This window comes from Onychomys torridus, chromosome 6, assembly GCF_903995425.1.
Source record: "Onychomys torridus chromosome 6, mOncTor1.1, whole genome shotgun sequence".
Classification (NCBI taxonomy): Eukaryota; Metazoa; Chordata; class Mammalia; order Rodentia; family Cricetidae; genus Onychomys; species Onychomys torridus.
Window position 1 is genome coordinate 84,326,661 of NC_050448.1, and position 23,207 is coordinate 84,349,867.

General features: G+C 53.4%; 1 protein-coding gene across 5 annotated transcripts; it reads right to left on the reverse strand.

Annotated features, from left to right (window-relative positions):
* Nucleotides 1–9,491: 9,491 nt before the first annotated feature.
* On the reverse strand, nt 9,492–22,228 carry Ampd2 (adenosine monophosphate deaminase 2). 5 transcript variants are annotated; one of them, XM_036190438.1, is made up of 19 exons: nt 21,991–22,228; nt 21,772–21,907; nt 16,483–16,616; nt 16,151–16,281; nt 15,751–15,819; nt 15,548–15,659; nt 15,109–15,295; nt 14,721–14,862; nt 14,524–14,613; nt 14,183–14,312; nt 13,302–13,496; nt 13,080–13,211; nt 12,772–12,935; nt 12,354–12,480; nt 12,102–12,265; nt 11,694–11,814; nt 10,990–11,163; nt 10,707–10,817; nt 9,492–10,578 (listed from the first exon to the last, which is right to left on the reverse strand). In XM_036190438.1, the coding sequence occupies exons 2-19, from the start codon at nt 21,779–21,781 to the stop codon at nt 10,372–10,374; spliced, it is 2,400 nt and encodes a 799-aa protein (XP_036046331.1). In that variant the 5' UTR covers nt 21,782–21,907; nt 21,991–22,228; the 3' UTR covers nt 9,492–10,371. The 5 variants fall into 5 exon arrangements, with proteins under 5 accessions (XP_036046331.1, XP_036046330.1, XP_036046329.1 ...); XM_036190437.1 differs by having other exon boundaries at nt 21,772–22,228; XM_036190436.1 differs by lacking the exons at nt 21,772–21,907; nt 21,991–22,228 and adding an exon at nt 20,789–21,433.
* Nucleotides 22,229–23,207: the final 979 nt, after the last annotated feature.

The window sequence follows — 23,207 nt, forward strand, 5'->3', positions numbered from 1 at the left end:
GGTGAGGGAGAGAGAAACACCAGGGTTCCCTGCAGTGGGGTCCCTGGGGATTCCTGGTGTGAATATGCAAAGCATGCCCATATCGATAACACCTCCAGCTCCACAAATACTGAGCTTCTGTTTGGTGACAGGACTGAGGTGGTGTGGGAGCAGGGATGGCTGGACCATCAGCTGATGTAGAAGACTGTCCGCAGATTCCATATCCAATCAGGTGGCAACCTCAGGCACAAGGGCCAGTGGTGGGGCAGGGGTGGGGGTGGGGTTGATATGGTCAAGATACATTGCATTCATATATATATGAAACTGTCAAAGAATAAATTTAAAAAATTTTAAGAACCAGAGGTATCAATGATAACTCAGCTGCACCTGGCAGAGACTCAGGGACCCAGGTCCAGGCCACCACAAGAATAAAACAGGTTACCATCTCACAAAAATCCCTCAGCCATCAGCATGGAAAGGCTGTGTCAGCCCACGGAAGGAGGCCCTTCCGGATGCACCAAGGCACTGGACCGCAGGGGAGCATGTCTCTGACCAGGGCCACATTGACACAGAAGTGATGCAGACAATTGGTGCTTTTCAAAACTGTGGCTTCAACTCCCTGCTCCCTAAACCAATCCCGGTTGGCATTTCCATAAACACTATGCTTGATATTCTGAGTCTTGATTGCAGGTGGCTCAGTGGTTGACTTAGCAACTCCAGGACTGGTCATCTCTAGACATCCAGCTGAAGATCTGGTCTATGAGGCCTCGTCCCCCAGGAACCGCCTGAACACCTGAATTTGATCTCCTCACCCACTGTGGCCTCTGCTAATGTATCCACACAACCTGGACCCTCCACAAGGACTGCAATGCTCTTCTCCTCTCCTGTGCCCTCCTCCCCTCGTCTGTCCCCACCAGGGCTTCTGACTGGCTCCAAGATCTGAGAGAATGGCTACAGAGCAGTTAACTGCAGAAAAGCCATCTCTTAGACCTTCTCGGAAGACGGTATTGTCTGGTGACAAGATGGGCAGCGTAAAGGCAGAGGGACCAGAAGGCAGCTCAAAGACCCACACCAAGAGGACAAAGACATCAGTGGTAAAACTTCAGAGAAGAGACCTGAGAAGCAGGCTGGGAGAAGGGACAGCTGAGGAGCGGAAGCTCAGAGGTTGGGGGCCCAGAGTCACAAGTGGATGAAGCAGAGAAGTAAAGGAAGTAGGAAAGTGTGTGTGTGTGTGTGTGTGTGTGTGTGTGTGTGTGTGTGTGTGTGTGCACTCATGCATGTATCACACAGAAGACCACTTCTGGTGTTGTTACTTGGCACCAACCCTCTGCTCTTTACTTTAAAAGACAGATTCTCTCCCTGGACTGGAATTTACCAAGAAGCCTAGGCTGGCTGACCAGTAAGCCTCAAGGCCCTTTCTGTCTCCATCTCCCCAGTACTGGGCTTAGAAGAGCATGACACCAGCCGGGCGGTGGTGGTGCACACCTTTAATCCCAGCACTCAGGAGGCAGAGGCAGGAGGATCTCTGTGAGTTGAGAGTGAGTTCTACTGGTCTACAGAGCTAGTCCAGGACATCCAGGGCTGTTACACAGAGAAACCCTGCCTTGATGGGAGAAAAGCGCATGCCACCATGTACAGTGTATTTCTTTTTTAATGTGAATTCCAGGAACTGAACACTGGTCCTTGTGTTTAAAAGGCAAGCACGTTAGCTCCTAAACCTTCCCCCCAGCCACTAGAAACCTATTTATTAAAAAATTATTCTAGTGACATCAACAAAAGAAGGAACTGTAAAATTGATGAATAAAAGAAACAGAACAGAAAGTTAACCTGGATGACCCCGGGCAGAGTGAGTAATGTAGAAGAAAATGCAGCTTGCCAGGCAGGACAGGCTAGTCAGGGAATTGTGGGTTCTCCTGCTTTGTCACAACCTGTGAACATGTCCCCGAAAGCACCTGTGTGTCACTGTGTCTCAATGTGAAATTCAGATGCTCCAAGATAACTTCATCTGCGAGATTCTAGAGGTTTCTAGAACACCAGAAGTGGTACACCACAGGGGCTTGCTCGCCCTGGACTCTGGAGTCAAATAGACATGAGTTTGAAACCTGGATCTATAGACATCACAGTGCTGGACAACCAGGAAATCCCTTAATCGTAGATTAGAGTATCCATCTGTGAGATGTAGATAATGGAGGAGATAAGGTCCAGGGGGCTGTGCGAATCTGAAAAGGGAGTCATTCAGAGACAGGAAGATGATAAATAAATGTTGAGTGGGGGCTGGGAGCTCAGGAGCCTGGGAGGAGGGCTATGGGTCTGGGCCTCCACCACCACCCCCAAAGCATCTGAGATCCATGCTCATGGGGGCTCCCCCAAGGGGTGCTCAGGATCAAGGCCGGGGTGTGCAGTAGGAACAGAGGAGGAGGAGTTAAAGGAGACATTGTCGCTCTTGCCTTCAAAGTGTGCCCAGACCCACCCTCACCCTGGACCCCAACATCTCTGTTCCTCATCCAGGCCTGATTACAGGGCCTGACCAAAATCTTCAGGATGTCCCAAAGGGAACTCAAAGGGTAACCGCTGGGCCAGGAGTCTTATGTTGCTCCTCACCCAGCTCACTTCCTAGCCTGAGACCAGCAACGTGTGTGGCCACTCAGCTGTCTGTGCCGTTATTCCCTCTGAACAATTCTGACCCCACCTTGCTCCCAAAGACTCCGAGGCTGTTGGTAGGAATAATCACACTCCTGTTTAACCTACAACAGACCTTCACAATAGAGCCTGTGCTGTGGCTTGGATGTGGAATATCACTCAGGGGCCCAAGTGTTAAAGGCATGCCTAGCCTATGGCACCAGTGGGTAGGAAACAGTAATAAATAAATAAATAAATAGATGATAGGTTGATAGATAGATAGATAGATAGATGAATGAATGAATGAATTTCGTGACAGGGTTTCTCTGTGTAGTTTTGGTGCCTGTCGTGGATCTCACTCTGTAGACCAGGCTGCCCTTGAACTCACAGGAATCCGCCTGCCTGGCTCTGCCTCACGAGTGCTGGGATTAAAGGCATATGCCAATGCCACCTAGCCTAAACGGTGCAAATTTTAAGAGGTAGGGCCTCCCTGGAAGAAGTTAGTTAATTGGTGGCATACTCTTGAAGAGGATATTGGGACCCTCACCCCGTGTGATGCTTCCTGGCATCCATGAGGTAAAGGGATCCCCTCAGTCATGTGCTCCCTCTGAGGAGCGGGTGGCCAGGGCTGCAGGCCTCTGAATGGGAGCCAAATATACTTCTACTTTTATGTTATCCTGGGTACTCTGCCCCCGTGACAGAGTTGACACACCCTGATAGGTCATTTCGTAGACAAGAGGACAAAAGCTCAGAGTCCATATAATGTTCCCAAGAGCTCACGTTAATAAGTGTCAGTGTACCTTGAAACTGAGTTTTAACCCAAAACTCATACCTCCATGGGGCCCAGTGTTCGGCAGCAGGAAAGAGTGGGGCTTGTCACCATCTCTCAGCGTGCACAGTCTCAGCCTTTCATCAGACGATGCTGGGCAGTCATGATACCGTGCGTAGCTCTGCCGCCCTGTCTTAATTAACATTTGGTCTTTCTAAACACACACACACATGCATATCCATGTGTTAAAGGTCAGAAGACAGCCTAGGATCCTCAGAAATATTGTCCACCTCATTTTTGACAATTAGGCTAGACTAGCTGGCCAGTGAGCCCCAAGGAGCCTCCTGCCTCCACCTCTCCCTCGATGGGATTCCAAGCATTTGTCCCCACGCCCAGCATTTTTGTTGTTGTTGTTGTTGTTGTTGTTGTTGGTTGGTTGGTTGGTTTTGGTTTTCCGAGACAGGGTTTCTCTGTGTAGGCCTGGCTGTCCTAGAACTCACTTTGTAGACCAGACTGGCCTCGGACTCGGAGATCTACCTGCCTCTGCCTCCCGAGGGCTGGGACTAAAGGCATGCACCACCACTGGCCGGCAAGCCCAGCATTTTTTATGTGGATTCTGGGAACTGATCTCAGGTCCTTGTACTTGAAAGGCAAATGTTTTACCAACTAAGTTATCCCCCTAACCCCTTAACCACTGATCTTTTTTTAAAATTTGTACTTATTTTTATTTTATGTGTATAGATGTTCCACCTGCGTGGATATCTGTGTACCACATGCCCACAGAGGTCAGAGGTTGGATCTTCTAGAACTGGAGTTACAGATGATTGTGAGATACCATGTTGGTGCCGGAGATTGTCTAGAAGTGCTGCCAGTGGTCTTAACCACTCAGCCATCTCTCCAGCCATTAACTACAGATCTTAAACTGCCTCTCCACTCCATCCACCAGCTGCATCCAGAGCACTCACGCCAGGATGGGGCAGGACACTTAAGGGCCACCAGCGAGTGGCTGAGAATCAGCTCGGCACTAGCCAGTTGAGTCATCTCAGACAGTTACTCAACCTCACTGAACCTCAGGTTTCTCTCTTTACGAGAGGAGAATGCCAGACCTGGTGGTGAACACCTGGAATCCCAGTACTCAGGAGGCCGAGTGAGGCAGGATGACTGCTGCTAAGTCAAAGCCAGCCAGGGCTACATAGTGAACTCCGGCCTGGAATACAGAGCCAACCTCTGTCTCAAAGAGGGAAGAGTGGGGATATGATGCTGGTTGACATGCAAAGCAGCCCTTAGTACGTTACACACACAGAAAGGGCGTAGACCTCTGTGTGCAGAGGTGTTTTGTCCTGCTAGAAACACACACTAGTCCCTTCATGGTCTTTCTTAGGGACCCAGGCTGGGGTAGGCTGGTCTTCACTCCTCCACCTACTATGTGTCTCAGGGCTCACTCTCCCAGCTACTAGGCTCACAACCCAACCCATTCCTCAGGAAAAAAGTGGAGATGGACACTCTGCCTGTTCTTGTGGTGGTTTTGTAGACAGGAGCCAAAGCTGCAGCAGAGACTGCTGGTCTGTCCAGCCTCTTCAGCCAGCCAGAAGCACTGACCTGAAGACCGGATCTGAGGCTGAACCAATCTTCTCTGGAAGAGGGCTGGGGCTGGGGCTCTCCTGAGCCCTGTGCAGACCTCCTGCATCTGATTCTGAGGACCCACACCTCCAAGAGTAACAAACATTCAAATGCACCCATGTCTCTCATTCAATGTAACTCTTCTTTGGTTTAAACTAAAGGGGCCTCTGTTGACTTGCTTTTGAAGTTGCTTTTGAAGTTACCCAACTATAAATAACTCATTTAGTTTAGAACTGTCTATGACTACAATCATGCTGTGGATTCTGGAGCATTTGCCAAAAATCCAGTTTACAAATTGTTTTCAAATATAATGACATTTGTATGGATACTAAAATTAACAAATATTGAAGTTGACATGCTATTTTCTTCAAACATTTGTTAATTTCAATTTCTCTCTTTTTCTTATTTTACAAGCCTCCAAAATTCTAGCTCCACAACTCTCCTTGAGCCTTTGAAAGTCCACTCCTCAGGTTTGCGTCCACAGCCAGGGCTCCTTCCTGGGCCACCCCAACTCCAGACACTGCAGGAGGCCCTGTGGCTTCTATCTGCAGAGACCACCTACCCCAGGTCATCAACCAGGCAATGTCAAGTTGAGCGACTTTACTCCCATTTAGAAAACAAAGTGAATCACTGAACATTAGACTAAACGTGAGTTAATGTTTAAAGTTCTATCAGAGTTTCCTTGAGTAAATGCACCCATGAGGCAATCGTGTGACAGGGTTAGGATGAGCACAAGAAATGTCTCCACCTGCTCATCTCCAGTTCTCCAGGAGGGGGCGCCAGAGAGCAGCCTAGGTTACTCTCCGCTTCACTAGATTTTATGATTGCAGACCTCACTCTGGGCCAGCCCTGGGGCCACAAGGAGGGAGAATCTTCTGCCGTTTGCATGCACTGTTTGGGGCATTTTAAAGCACTGATTTTAAAAATCAGCCACCAACCAGTCCCCTGCCCTGCAAACAAGAGGCAGCTCCTGCCCCAGCCAGGGAATGAATTCAAGGAGGACAGCCTTCGGAGGGTAATAAGGTGCTGCCTCCCTCAGGAGGGGTCCGTACGCATCTCCCAAGCAGATCAAAGGGAGGGGCTGCCAAGGCGACTGTATGAGAGGTCTGGCAAGGCAGAGAGCGAGCAAGCAAGGGAAGGGCTTTGCTTCATTCTATCAAGTGAAACAGACATCTTAAACCCAGTAATTCTCTCTTACGGGCATGTAGGTTAGGGTGAGCAAACCAAAGCTAAAGCTTACCAAAATCTTACCTAATGTTTTAAATCCAATTGAGGAAGAATCCAGCTGAAGAAAGCACTATGGGTAAGAATCCATAGGTACAGAGAAGGAAGTATCTTTTACCCATGGTCACACAGACCAGGAGTACCACTAAAGCCTAGGTGTTATGGCTCCACAGTGATAGCCAGTCATGCACCCCAGGCCGACTTATTACTGTCTTTTTTACACTTTGAGTATATGTGTACACACGCTTGCCTCGGTGTGCACACATGCCATGGTGCATGTTACTGGAGGCCAATTTTCAAGACTCAGCTTTCCCTTTCCACAATGTAAGACCCAAGCATCCACCCAGTTTGCCAGGCTTGGCAGCAAGTGCCTTTCCCCGATGAGCCATCCTACAAGCCCAGGCCTAGTTATTCTGAGCAGAGAAGAGTTCCAATGGCAAATCACAGGGCAGGGCAGGGCACAGCAACAAAATTTACATTTGTAGATTATCTTCATGAAATGCTAAATGAGTTCAAGATTTTAAAAGCAAATTTGTATACAATAGAACCATGATTTTTTTTTTTAAAAAATCACTGGAATTTAGCATGTGGTGGCACATACCTGTAACCTCAGCATTGGGAAGGCTGTGTAGAAGGATCGTGAAGGCCAGCCTGAGCAGCCTAGGAGACTGTCTAAAAAACAAGCAAAATGCTACTTCCAGAAAGGAATCGGGAATGGCAAGATGACTCAATGATTGCTGCCATGTTTGACCACCTCAGCTCCAATCTCCAGGACCTTCGTGGAGGAAGGGGAGAACCCAACTGACTGCTACATACATTCCATGACACACACACACACACACACACACACACACACACACACACACATGAAATATATGCAATAAAAATTTTTTGAAAAAAAAACTAGAAGGAAAAGATAAATATGTAAAATATATATTCATACACATATAGCTCAAGTATGCGTGTTATAAGCAAACATCTGGTAAAATGGCAAGAACAGGATTTTTACTTCCTATTTTCCTGTATCTTCAAAGGTTTTTTTTTTCCTACTCAGGCATTTTATTTATATGTATGTTTTTGTTTTATGCCCCCTAGAAGAACCCCAGGATCTTCCCTCCTGTGTATTTCCATCTTAATTCTTCATGGCTCACACTGCCATCTGAGGCTGTCAGCACAATGAAACCAAGCTGATGGGTGGGATGGATTACTCTTGTTCATTTTTCCTAGGTCTCTGAGTTACACATCATATTCAGGGCTGACCATGCCACACTTGTTCAGCCTGGCGTGAGGTTCATTTTCCCAGCTCTGTGGTCACTAGTGATTGCCAGCAGAGCCATGCTTTATCCTCACAGGGAGGAACCAGGTGACTACTCCAGGGCACAGGCTGATAAGGACAGGATGTGTGTGTCTCCTCAGCATCCTTTACACTCTTGAGAGCATCAGCCAGGAAATTCACGTGACCTCCTCTCCTCTCCTCTCCCCTCCCTTCCCCTCCTCCCCTGCCCTCCCCTTCCCTCTCCTTCTCTTCTCTTTTCCGAGACAGGGTTCCTCTGTGTAACAGCCCTGGCTGTCCTGGAACTTGCTTTGTAAACCAAGTTGGCCTCAAACTCACAGAGATCCACCTGCCTCTGCCTCCCGAGTGCTGGGATTAAAGGCTTAAGCCTCCACACCCAGCGAGTTTTCTTTTCTTTTTAGCTAGCAAAAGCTTCCTTGCCTTTTAAAGATCAGTTGCTCCTGGGCTGAGTGTGCAGCTCACAAACCTCGTATAGGAAAGGTCCAGCGTTCAAACCCGGGTACCACAAAATCAAATTTGAAAAAGGGAAAATATTAGCTCACAATAAATATTTGAAAGAGAAATTTCTGCAAAACTGAAAACCAAAGTCCAATTGATGTGAAACTGGAGAGGTTGCTAAGGAACATTTTGTTGGTTAGTTATGTGCTGCAGGCTGGGCCTCAGCTCGGACTGAGAAGAGTCGGGCAGGAAAAGGAAAGGATTTGTCCTAATGACAAAGTCCTCAGTGCCGGTGTGGGACAGGCAGTGCTGGCCTTCAAGGGACAAGGGACACTCTCAATCTACTACTCCTGCTTACTTGGTTCCAAGTTAGCTCCCCTCACCCTTGAAAAGCATCATTTTGGGGAGAGTGCAGGCAAGGTCCAGTGAGGCACGGAGAACCTTACACAAGGGACTTGTCTCCATTCTATGGCTGGCCATTTCTATCTCCACAGGCCAGTTCCCTAGGCAGAAATCAACTTTATTTATTTATTTATTTATTATTTATTTATTTATTTATATCTTTTATTTTTTGGTGTACAGCCTTCTGCTCATGCCCTAACTCCAGCACTCAGTTCAGATACGTAAGTGACTAAAATGAATTGGCTTGGAGCCAGTGGGAGTCGGGGGGGGGGGGGGGGGGGGGTAGAGCTGCTTTGGGTCTCTGGGGCACCTGCTACAGTCTGAGGCCAGATGCAGATGGGCCCTCCTCCCTGCTCAGAGTAGGGGTTAGGGAGTGGGGGCAGCTGCAGGCCTGCAACGGTGAGGCAGGAAGCCCCTAGCCTCTCTACACTCAGCAGCAGCCGTGGCAAGCAGCTGTTGCCTATGCAGGAAGTACCCTGTGCTGTCCAGGCCCCGATCTACTTCCCTTCTTTACATGCACAGCAGACTCCAGCCACCTTAGTGGCAAAGAGATGCTCTGCAACTTGTACCATAGACTTGGGGCGGAAAGTCAAGTGCTAGAGATGGATTCAAGTACAGGCAGCTCCAGCCCCTTGCAACACAATCCGACACAGTTATGTCTGCCACCTCGTCTGCCACCTTTGTGTCAGAATCCCCGAGGGAGAGATCTGGAGGGAGTATCTTAAACAGGCTGCCTAGAAGGTCCCACGTTGGAACCAGGGGCCTCAGGCAGACATGCAGAGGCATATGTTCCCAGGAGGCACGAGGTGGAAGTGTGCCATCGAAGCTGGCGTGACAAGAATACACACCATGGACCTGGAGCCCCATGTCCCCTTCAGAAGGGGCAAACTGGCTGAGGGCTCAATGGGCATCTCCTCTCTCCTCCAGTTACCCCAGTCAGTGTGCAAATGCACCGATCCACTTCATCCATGCCGTGCACCTCAGCATGTGTCATATGTCACAGCTGTGACAGTACACACCCGTGGTCCAAGCCCTCAGAAGTGCTGGCAGGCACGACGCCAGCCTTTGTTATACAGCGGCCCGCTACTCTACCCAGAGTGCCTTGCCACTTACCCCCTTCCTCTCCCAACAGAGACCTTCACATGCTTCATTACTTAAATAATCTTTATTTCTCATGCACTAGGAAAATGGGTCATATGAAACACTGTTCTTCATAGCAAAGGCCTTGGTCTAGAACATAACACAAGAGGCCAACTGGGATCTGGATCTAGTCAAGGACCTGGAACCCCTCGAAGGTGTGACCACCCCCAGGACTAATGGCAGACCCAGCTCCCTACAACTGCAGTAGCCTCCAACTGTAGACATGGGATCAGGGCGGCTGCCCCCTCCCACAGGGGTACAAGGGAGCTGGTAACAAGGAACATGTGGACCAGGGAGGGACAGAGGAGGCTGATGGGCAGTGACTTGGCAGGGGCAGTGGTCCAGCCCCCTACGCCAGGCCTCCAGGGCCATGAGCAAGCCCAAGTCCTGTTCTGCCCAGCACAGATGGGCACAACTTCACAGAGACTGAGCAGCCAGTACCACAACAGAGGGATAGAGCCCCTCCTGATGGCCCCATGGCCACACACACGAGAGGGGAAATCAACTGTGAACTCTAGCCAAAGCCTGGATTCGCCGAGGTAGGGCTCCAGAGGCTAACAGGGCCAGCCCCACACAACTATCCCAAGCCCCTGTGGACACTGAAGACACCAGAGGACAGCCAGACTTCTGACAATCCTGGGACGAGTCACGAGCAGGGCCAGCCCTTAAATCTCAGCCATCGGGTACCACCTGAGGCAAGACAACAGTGAAGCGGATTCCTGGACTTGCTCTCCTTGAGGTGGCCCAGAGGCAAGACATGGTCAAAGACATGCAGGACAGGAACAGAGCACGGAAGACATGCAGGGACCACACCAGGTGGGAGGGGTCCAATCACAGACACGATCAAGTTGCTGAGATGGGGCAAGAGCTGCGTGGACCAGGTTCACTAAGGCCCCGGGCTCATGATGAGGCCCACTTCCTCTGGGATGGTCTCCAGCATCTCACTCTGGACGGCCTGTGTGATAAGCGCCAGCTCCTGGCACAGGGTCTCATGGCGGTAGCCCACTCGGATGTCTGGCACATTGGTGCGGCGGATGTCATTGCCCTCAGGACCCTCCTTGGTATAGTTGGGTCCCAGCCAGTGGCTTTTTACCTGCAGAGGGTGTAGGTAACAGGCTGAGCTGCAGGAAGTTCCAAACATCACAGGGACAGGGACAGGATCCCCAATGCAAAGGAAGGAAAAGAGGTGAGGCCCAGCCCCAGGCAGGTTGACGATCATACCTTGTGGGAGAAGCCACTCATGAGCACACTGTTACGGGCCAGTTCACACATGTCACAGGAGCTGAGCTTCCACACCTGAGTGGCGATGCTGTATTCCTCCATCAGTGGTTCCTGCACAGGCCAGGTTCCTTGAGAGAGGCATCGGGGTCCCTGCAGCCCCTCCCTCCTTTAAGGACAGTTTCTATGCTCAACCAGCAAGGGGCAGCACAGACCCAGAGACACCCCAGGATCCCCTAAGCCCCCCCCCCCCCCGCCCTTGGCTGCCTGCTGGGCTGGGTCTGACCTTGGTAAAGTGGAACTGCAGGGGGTCATCTGTGGACAGCGAGACCATGAGGCCACGGGACAGGTACTCAGGTAGAGGGTTCCGGTGGTAGCTGAGGAACAGGCTGTTGTTGCTGAGCGGGGACATGGCAATGCCGATCTGAGCCAGGTAATACAGGTACTGCAGGACGGGGGCCTGGTCAGGGAGGAGGCACGGAGGACTTGTTAGGGGGCCTCAATGCTGAGAGGGAATACTGGTTCAGGGGCATACTGGTTCAGGGGCATACTGGTTCAGGGGCATACTGGTTCAAGGGCATACTGGTCCAGGGGCATACTGGTTCAGGGGCATACTGGTCCAAGGGCATACTGGTTCAGGGGCATACTGGTTCAAGGGCATACTGGTTCAGGGGCATACTGGTCCAAGGGCATACTGGTTCAGGGGCATACTGGTTCAAGGGCATACTGGTTCAGGGGCATACTGGTTCAAGGGCATACTGGTTCAGGGGCATACTGGTTCAAGGGCATACTAGTTTGGGGACATGGGGAAGGAGGCTCCAGGCTACGTCTCACATCAGATCGGTGAACCCAAGCTGGGCTCCTCCACTGGAGGATGGGTGGGAAGAGCTAATTCTATCAGGAGGAAGGAATCTGATCTCTTGGCTGGGTGAGGAGGAGGATCAGGAAGGCAAACGGCTGCATGTGGAGGCTGGGGGTGTAAACCCTGACCTTGCGCAGAAGAAGACCGTGGGAGATGTTCTCGGCCAGCATGAAGGCTGACACCAGGTGATGGATGGGCCCAGCCTCCCCACAGTGCGGCCTCAGCACAAACGTGTGGAAACCCCTCTGCCTGAGGGGCATGAAGACAGAGTCAGCTCCAGAGCCTGGGCACGACTAAGCTCGCCTGACTCCAGGTCCCACACCACCCACCTGCACACATATGCCCTCTAGCTAGTGACTACGAGGGCCTAGGCCGGAGGACTGGGGCAGACTCTTGACTGCAAAGGATGAGAAATGAAGCCTAAGAGCAGAGGAAGAGCCTCGACAGTCTGGACACTGGGGCAATGTGAGTCAGGGCACCAGTGGCCTCAGCTCCAAGCGAGGCAAGCAGAGGTTTTGCGCTCTTGGAACCAGCACCTGCGCAGATGGTTCAAGACGGCCATGTTAGCGAAGGTGTAGTACAGGTAGTAGGCATATGGGGGGTTGTCTTCCTCCACCCAGGCTTCTGGGAGGGGACTCTCCAGGTTGAAGACGTGGTTCTCTGGCTTGGACTCATCATCCACACTGTCAAAACCATCCACCTGGCAGAGAGCTGGTGGTCAGTCCTAGAGCCACAGCTGGGCCAGGGCCCAGCTATCCTGCCCTCGCCCAGCCCATGCTACTGCTCACATGCTCCAGAAAGAGGTGCAGCTCTGGGTGGCTGGCAGGGTACACAGTGGCCTCAAACAGTGGCAGAAAGATGTTCTCCAGCATCTCTTGGAAGTTGGCCAGCTGGCCCTTGGTGCGGTACACGTCACTGGAGGGAAGACAGGACACACGCATAGGCAAGTCAAGGCCAGTAGCAGGCCCATAAAGAGTCAGCGCTGTCATGAGAAGCACCAAAGCGTGTTTGAACCAGAGTGGGAAAGTGGGACATTCAGAGAAACCAGGCTGCACAGACAACTGTGGGTTGGCCTGGGAGGCCCTTCCTGGCACTCAGAGTGCCTAGCTTGGCTACTGAAGGCATAGCCATCCCAGTAGAACAAGAGGCAGGCCCTGGCCCCTTGCACACAGCCACGGAGCTTCCTCCCACTTTAAGGACACTCACAAGAGGCGGGGCACCTGCACCAGCCAGCGCACGTTGGGAGAGTGCACTCTGTGCATCACCGCCCAGCGCGCCAGCTTGTCCCACTCGTCTCTCGAACGCCCGTAGATGGACAGCCGGAGCTCTGCGTTCTGGTATTTGCTCTCCTCCAGGTCTGACATCACCTCCTAGACACCAGAAGCAATCACATCTATGTCCCTCCCTGCCCCGCATACCCACATGTGCTCATCAGGCCTCTCACTCCCTCCTCCTGTCTCTTGAGCCCTGCCACACACGGGGTCTGGCTCGGCTGGGGAGAGCCACCTCCATACCTTGATGATGTGAGCGAAGTACTTCCCAGAGATCTTGTTGTCGGTTTTGATGAAGATCTCTCGGAGGACAGACTCCCCAATAGGGTTGTATTTGGCATTGAATTTGTCAAATCGATGAAAGGTATTCCTGTCCTGGAGGAGATGGGAAGGCCTAGGTCACCCCTGATCCCTGGCCCTAGTGCTGACCCAGCAGCCCAGCCCAGCCCAGCCCATGGGACAGACCGCGTGCACATCAAGCGTGTCCACACTCAAGTCATAGGCAGTGAGGTTCATGCTCTCGAAGACCTCTCGCAGGGTCTGCTCACGGCCCTGCTCAACATGCACAATCTCCTCCAGATGTCGCTTCATTGCCCGCTTGATGAAGCGCAGCAGATGCTTCTGATTCATGCAGGACGAGGCGTGGATGTGCGTGTCCACCTGCAGTGGAGAAGGACCGCTGGAGCCACCAAAGCCAGTAAGTGTGTGTTTGTATGTTGTACAAACAGGAGGACTGCAGCTGGGATCCCCTGCAGCCACACAAATGCCAGGCATGTGCAGCAGCCGACCCATAATCTTAACATGAGACAGGCAGAGGTGAGGGATACACGAGATAAGCTGGCTAGCTAGACTAACCAAAGCCACAAACTCCGGGTTCAAGTGAGAAACTCTGTCAATACATAAGGTAGAAGACACCCAATGTCAACTTTGGCCTACCACCACACACAGATACACACAGATACACACACACACACACACACACGACCACATACTTGCAAACACGCATGCATATACACACATGCACACATACCACAGACACATACAAATGCAAAGTTGGGGAGAGAGGGCTCAGCAGGTGAAGGCACCTGCCACCAAACCCGACAACATGAGTCCATCCCCAGGACCCACGCTGGGGAAGAGGAGAAATGATTCCTGGGAAGCTTCCCTCTGCCTCCCTTGCCCACACCGGTACACATCCACTAATTACATCATTAAAATGCAGTAATTTTTTTTTTTTTTTTTAAGGAAAGGCCCATGGACAAAACAGTGGGTCAAAGAGGGCTCTCCATACTGAGCCCTGGGGGGACCCCAGTCTTTGGAGGGGCAGCCACAGGCTGAGGGCCCACCTTACGGATATTGTAGAAGTCTCGGTGCGGCACTTTCTTCTGAGCGGCCAGCTCCTTCATCTCGTTGAGCAGAACATGCATCTGGAACTTGGAGCTCAGGTACTGTAGGCGGCGGTAGCAGAAGGACTTTCTGGGCAAGAAGGAAGGACAGAGAGCGACTCAGATCCTGATGAGGCTCCTGGGAAGGGGGAAGGCAGGGGAGCAGGAACACACAGAACAAGGGCAGCAGACTAAGAGTGGGTGACGAGGGAGGGGCAAGAAGACAAACTGACATTGTCTGGGCCAGGCCAGGGCAGGGCTGGGGCTGTGAGGTGAGCTGAATGGGACAGGCGGAAACTTACATGGGGCCATTAATAATCAGGGCCATCAGCACATTGACGTCAGCAACAAATTCCTGTAGGTCAGGGTACGGAAGTTCCACCTCTGGACAGCTAGCATGCAGGAAGCTCAGGTGAGGAGAGCAAGTCAAGCCCTCTGGCCCCTCCCAAGCCAATGCATTAATCCACACGGCGTACCCCACACACCACACCCCTCTTACTGCTCATCAGGGTCCCTGCGGGTGTAGACATGCACCACACCGCGCACCATGCGCAGACCCAAGCCCAGGTCCCCAGGCATGGTGCTTGGCTCACAGTGCTCATATGGGTGCTGCTCCAGCGCAGGGGGGTGCACTGGGGCATCTGCAAAAGAGCGAGGGAAGAGTCGGGGCCAGGGAGCTTCAAGGCCTGCAGCTGCCCAGGCTATAGGCTCCAAAGAGGGTCAAAGGCTCCAAAAGAGCAGCTATGGTCCCCAACCTCCACCCTCCTGGATGTCAAGAAGCTAGACAGAGCCTGGGTGCGGGGAGATGCAGAGAGGGCAGAGGCACCTAGGCTCCAAGCCTAGGTACCCAGGGCAGTTGGGGTTTGGGAAGGGATGGGAGCTCCCACCAGCAGACACAGGGGTATCAGGGCTCTGCTCGTAGGTTCGAGTCTCCAGGGGCTTCTCAGCCAGCTGCTGCAGGTAACGGCGGGTGGTAGGGCAGAAGCTCTGCAGGGCCAGGGCCATGTACTTCTCCCGGATGAAAAGGGCCCGCACCACACTTTTGGCTGCATCCAACAGGTCTGTGAATGGCACCTGAGGACAAGGACAAGCAGTCACTTCCTTTCATCTCTGTCCACACTCAGCTCCTCCCTGTGGCCATCCCCAGACCTCATACCGCCCACCCCCAGCTCCAAAGGCCTCACACCCAAAAGTACTTAGCCTTCTCTAGTCCCAGCCTATCAGTGAGCCTAGTCCCTCTGTCACTCCAGGCACCAGAAGAGAAATTCCCTCACCAATTCCCCAGGCCAGAACTCTGCAGAATCCAAGGCTCCACTCCACACTCACCCCACACTTCTCCTCCCCAGAGATGGTGACCCGCTGAAATTCCCGTTCCAGCACCGCATCACGCTCCCACAGGCCCCTGTCACCCTGTCCTTCCCCTTGCTCCTTGTAGAGCCTACAGGACAGGGAGACAAAAAGGATGGGGGTCAGCCGCAGCGCAGCGCAGACCCCAGCTCCGCATGCCTTCCGCGGCCCCCTCTCCTCACTGTAAGTCCGAGTCACTGTCCGTCTTCAGGAAATCCTGTTTGGCCCGAAGCAGAATATCCGGCTCCAGCCTAGAGGGGAGAGCAGTAAGTAAGGTCTGATAGGGCAGGCAAGAGCAGTGGCCGCGGCAACCGGGTCCCAGCACTGTGCCAGCTGCTGTGCACAGACTGTCACATGGGGTCCTCACGGGCAGGGCTGTGGACCCTGGGCTGTTCTCACCCCACTTCAGAGATGAGAAAGCGGTCCCCCAAGTTTATACAGCAGACTCTAAGCCTCCCAGGAGACAGAAGCAGCAGTGGCCTCGCTCCAAAGAATGTGCTCTCTGCCGCCTCCCCGCTGGACTTCCAAGTGGACTTCCAAGAGACGGGGAAGGGGCAGCAGCAGCAGCGGCGGCGAGCTCACTTGACATCCTGGCTGATCTGGCGCTCCAGACGCTGCCTCCGCTCCTCCAGCTGCTCGATGGGGCTTGCCTCTGGGAACTCATAAGGCGCGCTGCGGAGCTCACTCTCGGCCAGTGAGCGGCTGAACAACTCCTAGTACCAAGGAGGGAAGGAGGAAAGGTCAGGTGGCCATGCTTTCAAGCCTTCTGCCCCCTCCCCTGCAGAGCCTGGGTGAGGGGTGTGCGCAGGAGCCAGGGTTCCTGGGAAAGGCTTAGGATCAGGGACAGCCAAGCCTGAGATGAAAGGTGGCAGAAGTCATTTGAGGTGAGGAGGTGTGGGGGTGCCGGGTGATACCTCAGCAATCTCCTTGCATTTGCCATCCATAGACGTGCGAAGGTCGAGCGGGAAGTGCTTGAGGCAGGGGGCAGTGCCTGGCAGGGATCGGGCGGACTGCAGCGGAGAGCCCCCCAGACCACCTCCTCGAGCCTCTGCGGAGACAGAGCGATGCCAGGGTCAAGGGGAGGGGGGGAGAGCCTGGATGCCTCTGGAAGTCAAGAGGAGCCCCTTCCCACCCTGGGGCCAGAACCTATTAAAAGTCAGGGCCTAGACACTGGGCAATACTTCCACTGAGAGGAAGAGCCAGCCATGTGGGGCTCCCAAGGGAACTCATCCACATCTACACAGAGGCCCTTCACTACCCCAGGCTCAGGGATGAGGTCCTGTGCTTGCCTGTGGAGCAAGTGAATTAACTCTGCAATATGAGGTGGGGGTAGCCCACTCCCTTAGATCAAGAGACTCTATCTGCACGTAACTATTTTCCAGAAAGGGGTGCACGTGTACGTATGTACACACACACACACACACACACACACACACACACACACACATACACACACACACACACACACCCAAGGCACTCATTTAGGACCAGTGACCACACTAAGGGTCATCAGCTTCTAGGGCACTAACCCAGGGTCAGATCCACCCCCGACCTCCGACCTAACAGATCCTTCACTGAGAAGATTAGAACCTCTCCTAGATCTGCAAGGCACAGGCAAAGTACAGCAGCCCGCAGCTCTGACCTGAGAAGCAGCTATCAAGGAAGAGGACCTGGTTGGCAAGGAACCCTCTCTCCCCCTGGGGAGTACTGTTCTCTTCTCCAGGACCCCAGAGCTGCCAAGATGAGAGCTGATCCTAAGCTACCCCACACACACATACACACTGCTGGCTGCCCCTCCAAAGGGAGCTATCACAGTCCACGCCACTTGGAGGCCTTACGATCTGGCCCTATGGAAGGCCCTGGGAAAGGCAGAATGGAAAGCCAGATGTCTTTCTACTCCAACAAGGGCAGAGCAACTCTTCCTGGGCCCCACCACAAGGCTAACACTGATGGTCTGAAGCTGCCAGTCTCCTGGACTGCCTAAGTTCCCAGCCCACCAGGATGGACTCTTCTAGATCCTTCAACAGTCTTAGCCTCCTCCTGCAGGAAGCTGTCCACAGACCATTTGGTTCTCCCAGCTGGCTGTAGAAGACGCATCCCTCCAGAACCCTCTCCCCAACCTCCACTCTGTCTTAGAAAAGGACTCAGAGGCTCTGTCTAGGCATTATGCCTTAAGGTCTCTGTGCCCACGTCCTAGTATTCCAGGTACAGTCCCAAAGCTGGACAAAGAAAGAGAAAGGAGCTTAACCCAGATCAGGACCCAGCTACCGACTTGCCTTGGCCCCTACTGGAACACTACCTGCAGAGTTCAAGAGTGCTCTGGTCAGCAGCCCCGTGCCCCTTGCCTGCCTGTTTGCCTTGTGAAGCTGCAGCCAGTCCCCCAGGACAGCTCAGGGGCTGGCATGGGCTGTACCAAGTGCAGCTGGAAGCAGGGGAGACCCTGGGATGGCCCCAAGTAGGGGGCTGGGAGAGTTCAGGGGAGTTCAGAAATCCAAAGAAGGAGCAGGAGGAGTTGGGAGATGAGAAGGTCTCTAACAGGACCTTAACCTCTTCAGTGCCAGGAAGGCCCACCCACATCCAGGGATCTCAACGGGGAGAAAGAGACCGGTCAAGGCAGTCTGGAAGGGAGGGGCCAACTCTCCTTAAAACCACAGCCCTAGGGGACAGAAAGTACACAGCCTGGCTGGCCAAAGGGTAGGAGGCGAGACAGGAGAGAGAACGGCCATCCTCCCCTGAGCCCTGTGCCTCTGGCCAGCTTCCTCTGCCCACCACTGTCTTTTGGGCCCTGACTACAGGCTCTTTGGGAGAGACAAGCTTTGCTACACGCAGAAGCTCGCTGGTAGTCGGACCACTGGCCTAATCTGGATAGGAGCTAGTTACAGAGGCTTCTTAGCCTACACGCCAGTCCCAAGCCCACTGTCAGGGTAGAGACATCCTATTCAGGAAGAGTACCTTGGAATACGGGAGCAGTATTTGGAAGACACAGAGGACTCTACTTTTGTTTATTTGCTTGTCTTAACCTCTGGACACAGGCTATAAATGGGTGAGAAGTGGCCTTGTCCTATCTGGCCACAGCTCCAGGACTCACAGGGGAATGTCCTACAGGCGTTCTATGAAGCTTAGGGCTCTGATCCCACGGGACTGCAATCAGAAATTCCTAGGATGCTGCAAACACTTCCCACATGGAGACCCTTCTTCAGTGGGGAGAGTGAGAGGTTCTCTGAGCCTGGTACAGGGACGAGGCTGCTAAGCAGGGAAAACAATGACGAGAAAAGGAGTTTGTATGGGTGATGAGGTGATTCCATTTCTCCCTTCCTTCCAAGAGAGCAGACTAGGAGGAAGAGGCAAAGATCAATACCTACCCACCCAACCCAGATCCTAGGCCAGGTAGAAGTGGTGCATGCCTTTAATCCCAGCACTTGGGAAGCAGAGACAGGCAGATCTCTGCATTCGAGGCAGCCTCATCTACACAGCGAGGTGCAGGACAGCCAAGGCTACACAGAGAAACCCTGTCTCTAAAAACAAACAAACAAGCAAGCAAACAAAAAACCCAAACGAACAAAAATGAACCTCAGTCCTCTCCATTCTCTCAAATACAGCTCCAGACCATCTGGGGGTTTTGTTTTCTGTCTTTTGCATGACTGGGACCACACCTGAGGCCTTGGGGGTGCTAAGGAAGTCCTCTACTGAGCTATATCCTCACCCTTTTCTATTTTCACTTTTAGGTAGGGTCTTGTAAGTTCCAGGCATACCTGGAACTCATGGTCCTCCTGCCTCAGCTTCCCAAGTAGCTAATTACAGGTGTGCATCACTATACCCAGCCACTAACCACTTCTAAGTCCCTGAAGGCAGACCAGGGAGCTGCAGAATAAAGTCAAAAGCCCTCCTTTTAAACCCCTTCCTGTCAGGCAACCCTGGGCCTACACAGCAGTGCTGGGAGAGCAGGAAGGCTTCCAACAGCCAGAGTCATCTTCCTGGTCTGCCTCACAACTGCAAAAGACCACTAGATTCAGCAGAGGTGACACACCAGCAATCACCTCCACACCCCCTCAACCAGGTCCTGTCTCCCTGGCCCTGTGCCAGAAGTTGGCATCACAACATCACATATACAGCGCAAAGCCAAGCGGGGGACCACTCCATCAACTCCAGGATTCTGGTGCCTAATCCCTCCTTTTGACGAGGAGCCCCCTCACTCATTATCAAGACTGCCTCACTAGGCCTTGACCCCAGGGACAAGATGCTCTCAGGGTCTAACCACCTCAGGGTCTCTGGCTCAGCAACAGAGCACCCAGCACAGAGCTAGGCCCAGGGCATATACCTGGAAGACACCGATCCCACACACAACCCGAGACACAGATCCGAGCACGCATCTCAGCACAGTACAAAGCCCTAGCCGGGCATCTTCGACAGCATAAGAACAAGCCAGAGGAGGACAATCAGGGTGTAAACACAGCCACAAAGGGTTAACAACTCCCAGTCACCAAAAGGTCTTTCTCTAGCCAGAACACTTGAGAGCTGCAGACACCCACACCCCTGGAAGGACTAACTCCAGTAGCTGAATCCTCACCAGGATGGACAGTCGCCACCACACAACCAGCTGCAAATGGTGCAGAGATTCCCACAAAGTAGAGGCAAACCCAAGGGTGCAAGGTACAACAGCCCACTGGCCATCCCAAGGACTCCCCACTCTCCTGAGAGGTTCACAACACAGACCAGGAACAAGCAAACAGCAAGGATATAGTAGCAACTGGGCCCTAGCTCTGGTGCATGTGCCAGCAATGCATGACCCCAGATGTCAAACCCCCGCCACGCTCACTCACAGAATTCTAGATCCTGAGCCTGCCTGGTACAGGCACAGGCACCAAACACGGTAGCCAGTCCACAAAGCAATCAGTCCCACACTCTCCCCACTCCATTCACATACACTTCACACGCAGCCTTAGCATCTGCACAGGCAGACACGTGTGCATATACGCCTCTTCTGCACCCACATGCACACCCACTCCTTGTTACGGAGGGCAGCATCCCTGACACACAAACCTCAGGCATCCCCTCCTACCTCCCTCCCTGCGCCACCCAAACCAGCCAGGCAGCCCTGGAACCGAGGCAGAGAGGCATCATTGCCGAGAGGGTGCTGCAGGAGGGGGCCCCTCTCTGAGGCACTAGGTGGCCTGGACAGGCGGTGGAGGAGAACCCTTGCTTGAAACCAAGAACACTTACCTGGAGCAGCAGCGGAGGCTTGCAGGTTGGCTCGCTTCTTAAAGGGATATTTGGCCTTGGACTTGCCTGGGCCAGGATAGGATGCCATGGCTGGGGCCAAGGCGACAGCGGAGGAACCTCACCGGCTGGGGCCAAGCTCTCTTACATCCAACCCCTTCCTCCGCCCCGCCCCCGGCGGGAGTGACTGATGCAGGAAGCAGCGCCCCGCAGGCGGAAGAGGCCCTGGCCACGATTTCTGATGTTGTCTAGGCAACCTCGGGGAGTGGGGCCTCCATCCTGCCCCTTATCCCTCCCTTCCCACTCCAGTCCCTAGAGTGACGTGACTGATGGTGGCTGGGACTGGGGTGGGGGTGCAAAGAAAACAGATGGAGCACCGCCAGCTCTCAGCTCTCAGCTCTGCAGCACCCTCACCCCACCTCGGGAACCCTCATCCGTTGCCAAAGCTTCAAGGCAAAGAAGCCAAAGTCCAAGCTAGGCTGGTCCAGCCAGCCCGAGAGAAACATAATAAGCAAGAATACAGCCTGAGCTTCTCCAACCTCAAAACCCATTTCCTCCAGGGACATGGCAAGCGTACTCATGAAAACCCAGCGCCTCTAGGGCAGAGCCTACTCTTTACTTCTCCATCTGACCCCTGCTCCAGGGACAGTCCAGCTCTGGAAGAAGGAGGCTGAACAGAGAATTCGAGCCCAGGAGGGAGGGGCCTGTCTTGGGAAAATTCCACTGACCCGCAGAAGCTGCCTCCTAGGAAGACAGGAAGATCAGGAGGCAGGGTCCTGTCTGAGATCTGTGGGAAAGACCCCAGCCTCCTCTGACGTGCCCATCTGCCTGCACACTCAAGGTCTGCTTCCCGAGACCCTTTTAGGATCTGCTCACAGTCCCTAGGTCTTGCAGGCTGTGCCAAGACCCCACCCCCCACCCACCCTCTTGTCACCGGACCAAGGCACCACTGTCCCGGGACCCCTCTATAGCCAACACACGCTTACCTGAGGCCATACTGCCCGAGTCCCAACTGGTCCCAGGCAGGCTGCCTATGAAAGTCTGCACAGCGGGGAAGCACGGCCGAGGAGGGGAGAGGGCCCCCAACAAGGCGAAGTCCCGCCACTGGCCCCTGCACCCGCACTGAGAAGCGGGAAGAAGGCAGTTTTTCAAAATGGCCAGCTGGCCCAGGGCGGACTCCCACCGACTTCGGCGGCCAGACTGACCTCAGGAGACCCTGGCGCCGCGACCCCCAGCCCGCACTCAAGAGGAAGCCGGCCACGTGCTCCCCAGAAAACCGGGCCCGGAATTCGCCTAGGGTTCTTTCACTACTTTCTGGGTACCAACTCGAGATCCGAACCTCGTGGCCGGGCTGCGGGGGAGTCACGCAACAGGTGCGACCCCGCCTAAACCTTCCCGGCTGCGCGCCAACCTCGCCGGCCCCAGGGCCCCGCCAAGTCCGCGGCCACGCCCCGTTCGGCCACGCCTCCGGTCGCCTGGCCACGCCCCCACCACTTTCCCTGTTTCCCTAACGCCACGTGGGCAGCCAGGCGGCCAGGGTTGGCCTGGCGTGGCCCTTTGGTCTTGGGCGGTTTCTGTGCGTCAGCTTCCTCATCACTAAGATGAAATGAGGTAATGACAGCATCTCATTCAAAGGAGTTACTGAGGAATGGATGCAAAGCCCCTTTGCACAATGCCTGGCACCAAGTCAGGTAGCTATTATTAGGGTCCCAGAATCCATTTTCAGCAGAAGCCCTGCCCTTGCATTCCCCACATTCCTACCTGAATCTGTTTCCTTCTATTGGGCATTGGTAAGCAGGGTGTGCCCTTCAAGGCGGGCTCCCCATCCCACATTAGTTTCTATGTTGAGGTCAGACTAGCCAGAATGTCTAGGTTCAAATTCAGGCATCGCCACCTACTTCCTGACCGACGCTGAACTGCTCTGTGCTATTTCTGTAAAATGAGTGTCTGCCCTAATAGGATGCTGGTGAAGACGAACGAGTTAATTATAAGTGCTTAGACCTGTGCCTGGCCTGTAAGTTACCACCTAATCAGTGTTTATGGAACATTGCTTTTGGTCTGGGATCCTTATTGCCAACTCATTGACTCCCCTTGTGGGCTAAGTGAAATTGGGCTGTTTGAATAGGGCTTCACACACTTCTCAACCCAGCATTCCTATCTCCAAGGGCCAGTCCTACCTGAAGGCAAACTGTGAAGTCCCCTCACTAAAAGCAGTTATCCTAGGAGCAGCAATTGGCCCCTTCCCTGTTTTGCCCCCGGGGGGAGTCCTTTGCCCTCACACCCAGCAGCTGTTCTAAAGATCTCACTACTCCCACCACATCCCTTCCCTCCTGACTCCACCTTGAACTCTGGATCCTGAGCCATTCTGTATCTACATCTGAGGCAGCCTCCACTCTTCTTAAACTTTAAAAACACTTGCCTT

What these genes read in the sequence shown, in the direction of transcription:
- Ampd2 (XM_036190436.1), bottom strand. Translation starts at nt 20,876, where the DNA reads ATGGCATCCTATCCTGGCCCAGGCAAGTCCAAGGCCAAATATCCCTTT. An exon ending in CAGATCAGCCAGGATGTCAA is followed by an intron (nt 15,820 to 16,150) that starts GTGAGCTCGCCG and finishes TCTCCCCTCTAG; the next exon opens with GCTGGAGCCGGATATTCTGC. An exon ending in CGCAGGGACCCTGATGAGCA is followed by an intron (nt 14,614 to 14,720) that starts GTAAGAGGGGTG and finishes CCTGCATGCTAG; the next exon opens with CTGTCCAGAGGTGGAACTTC.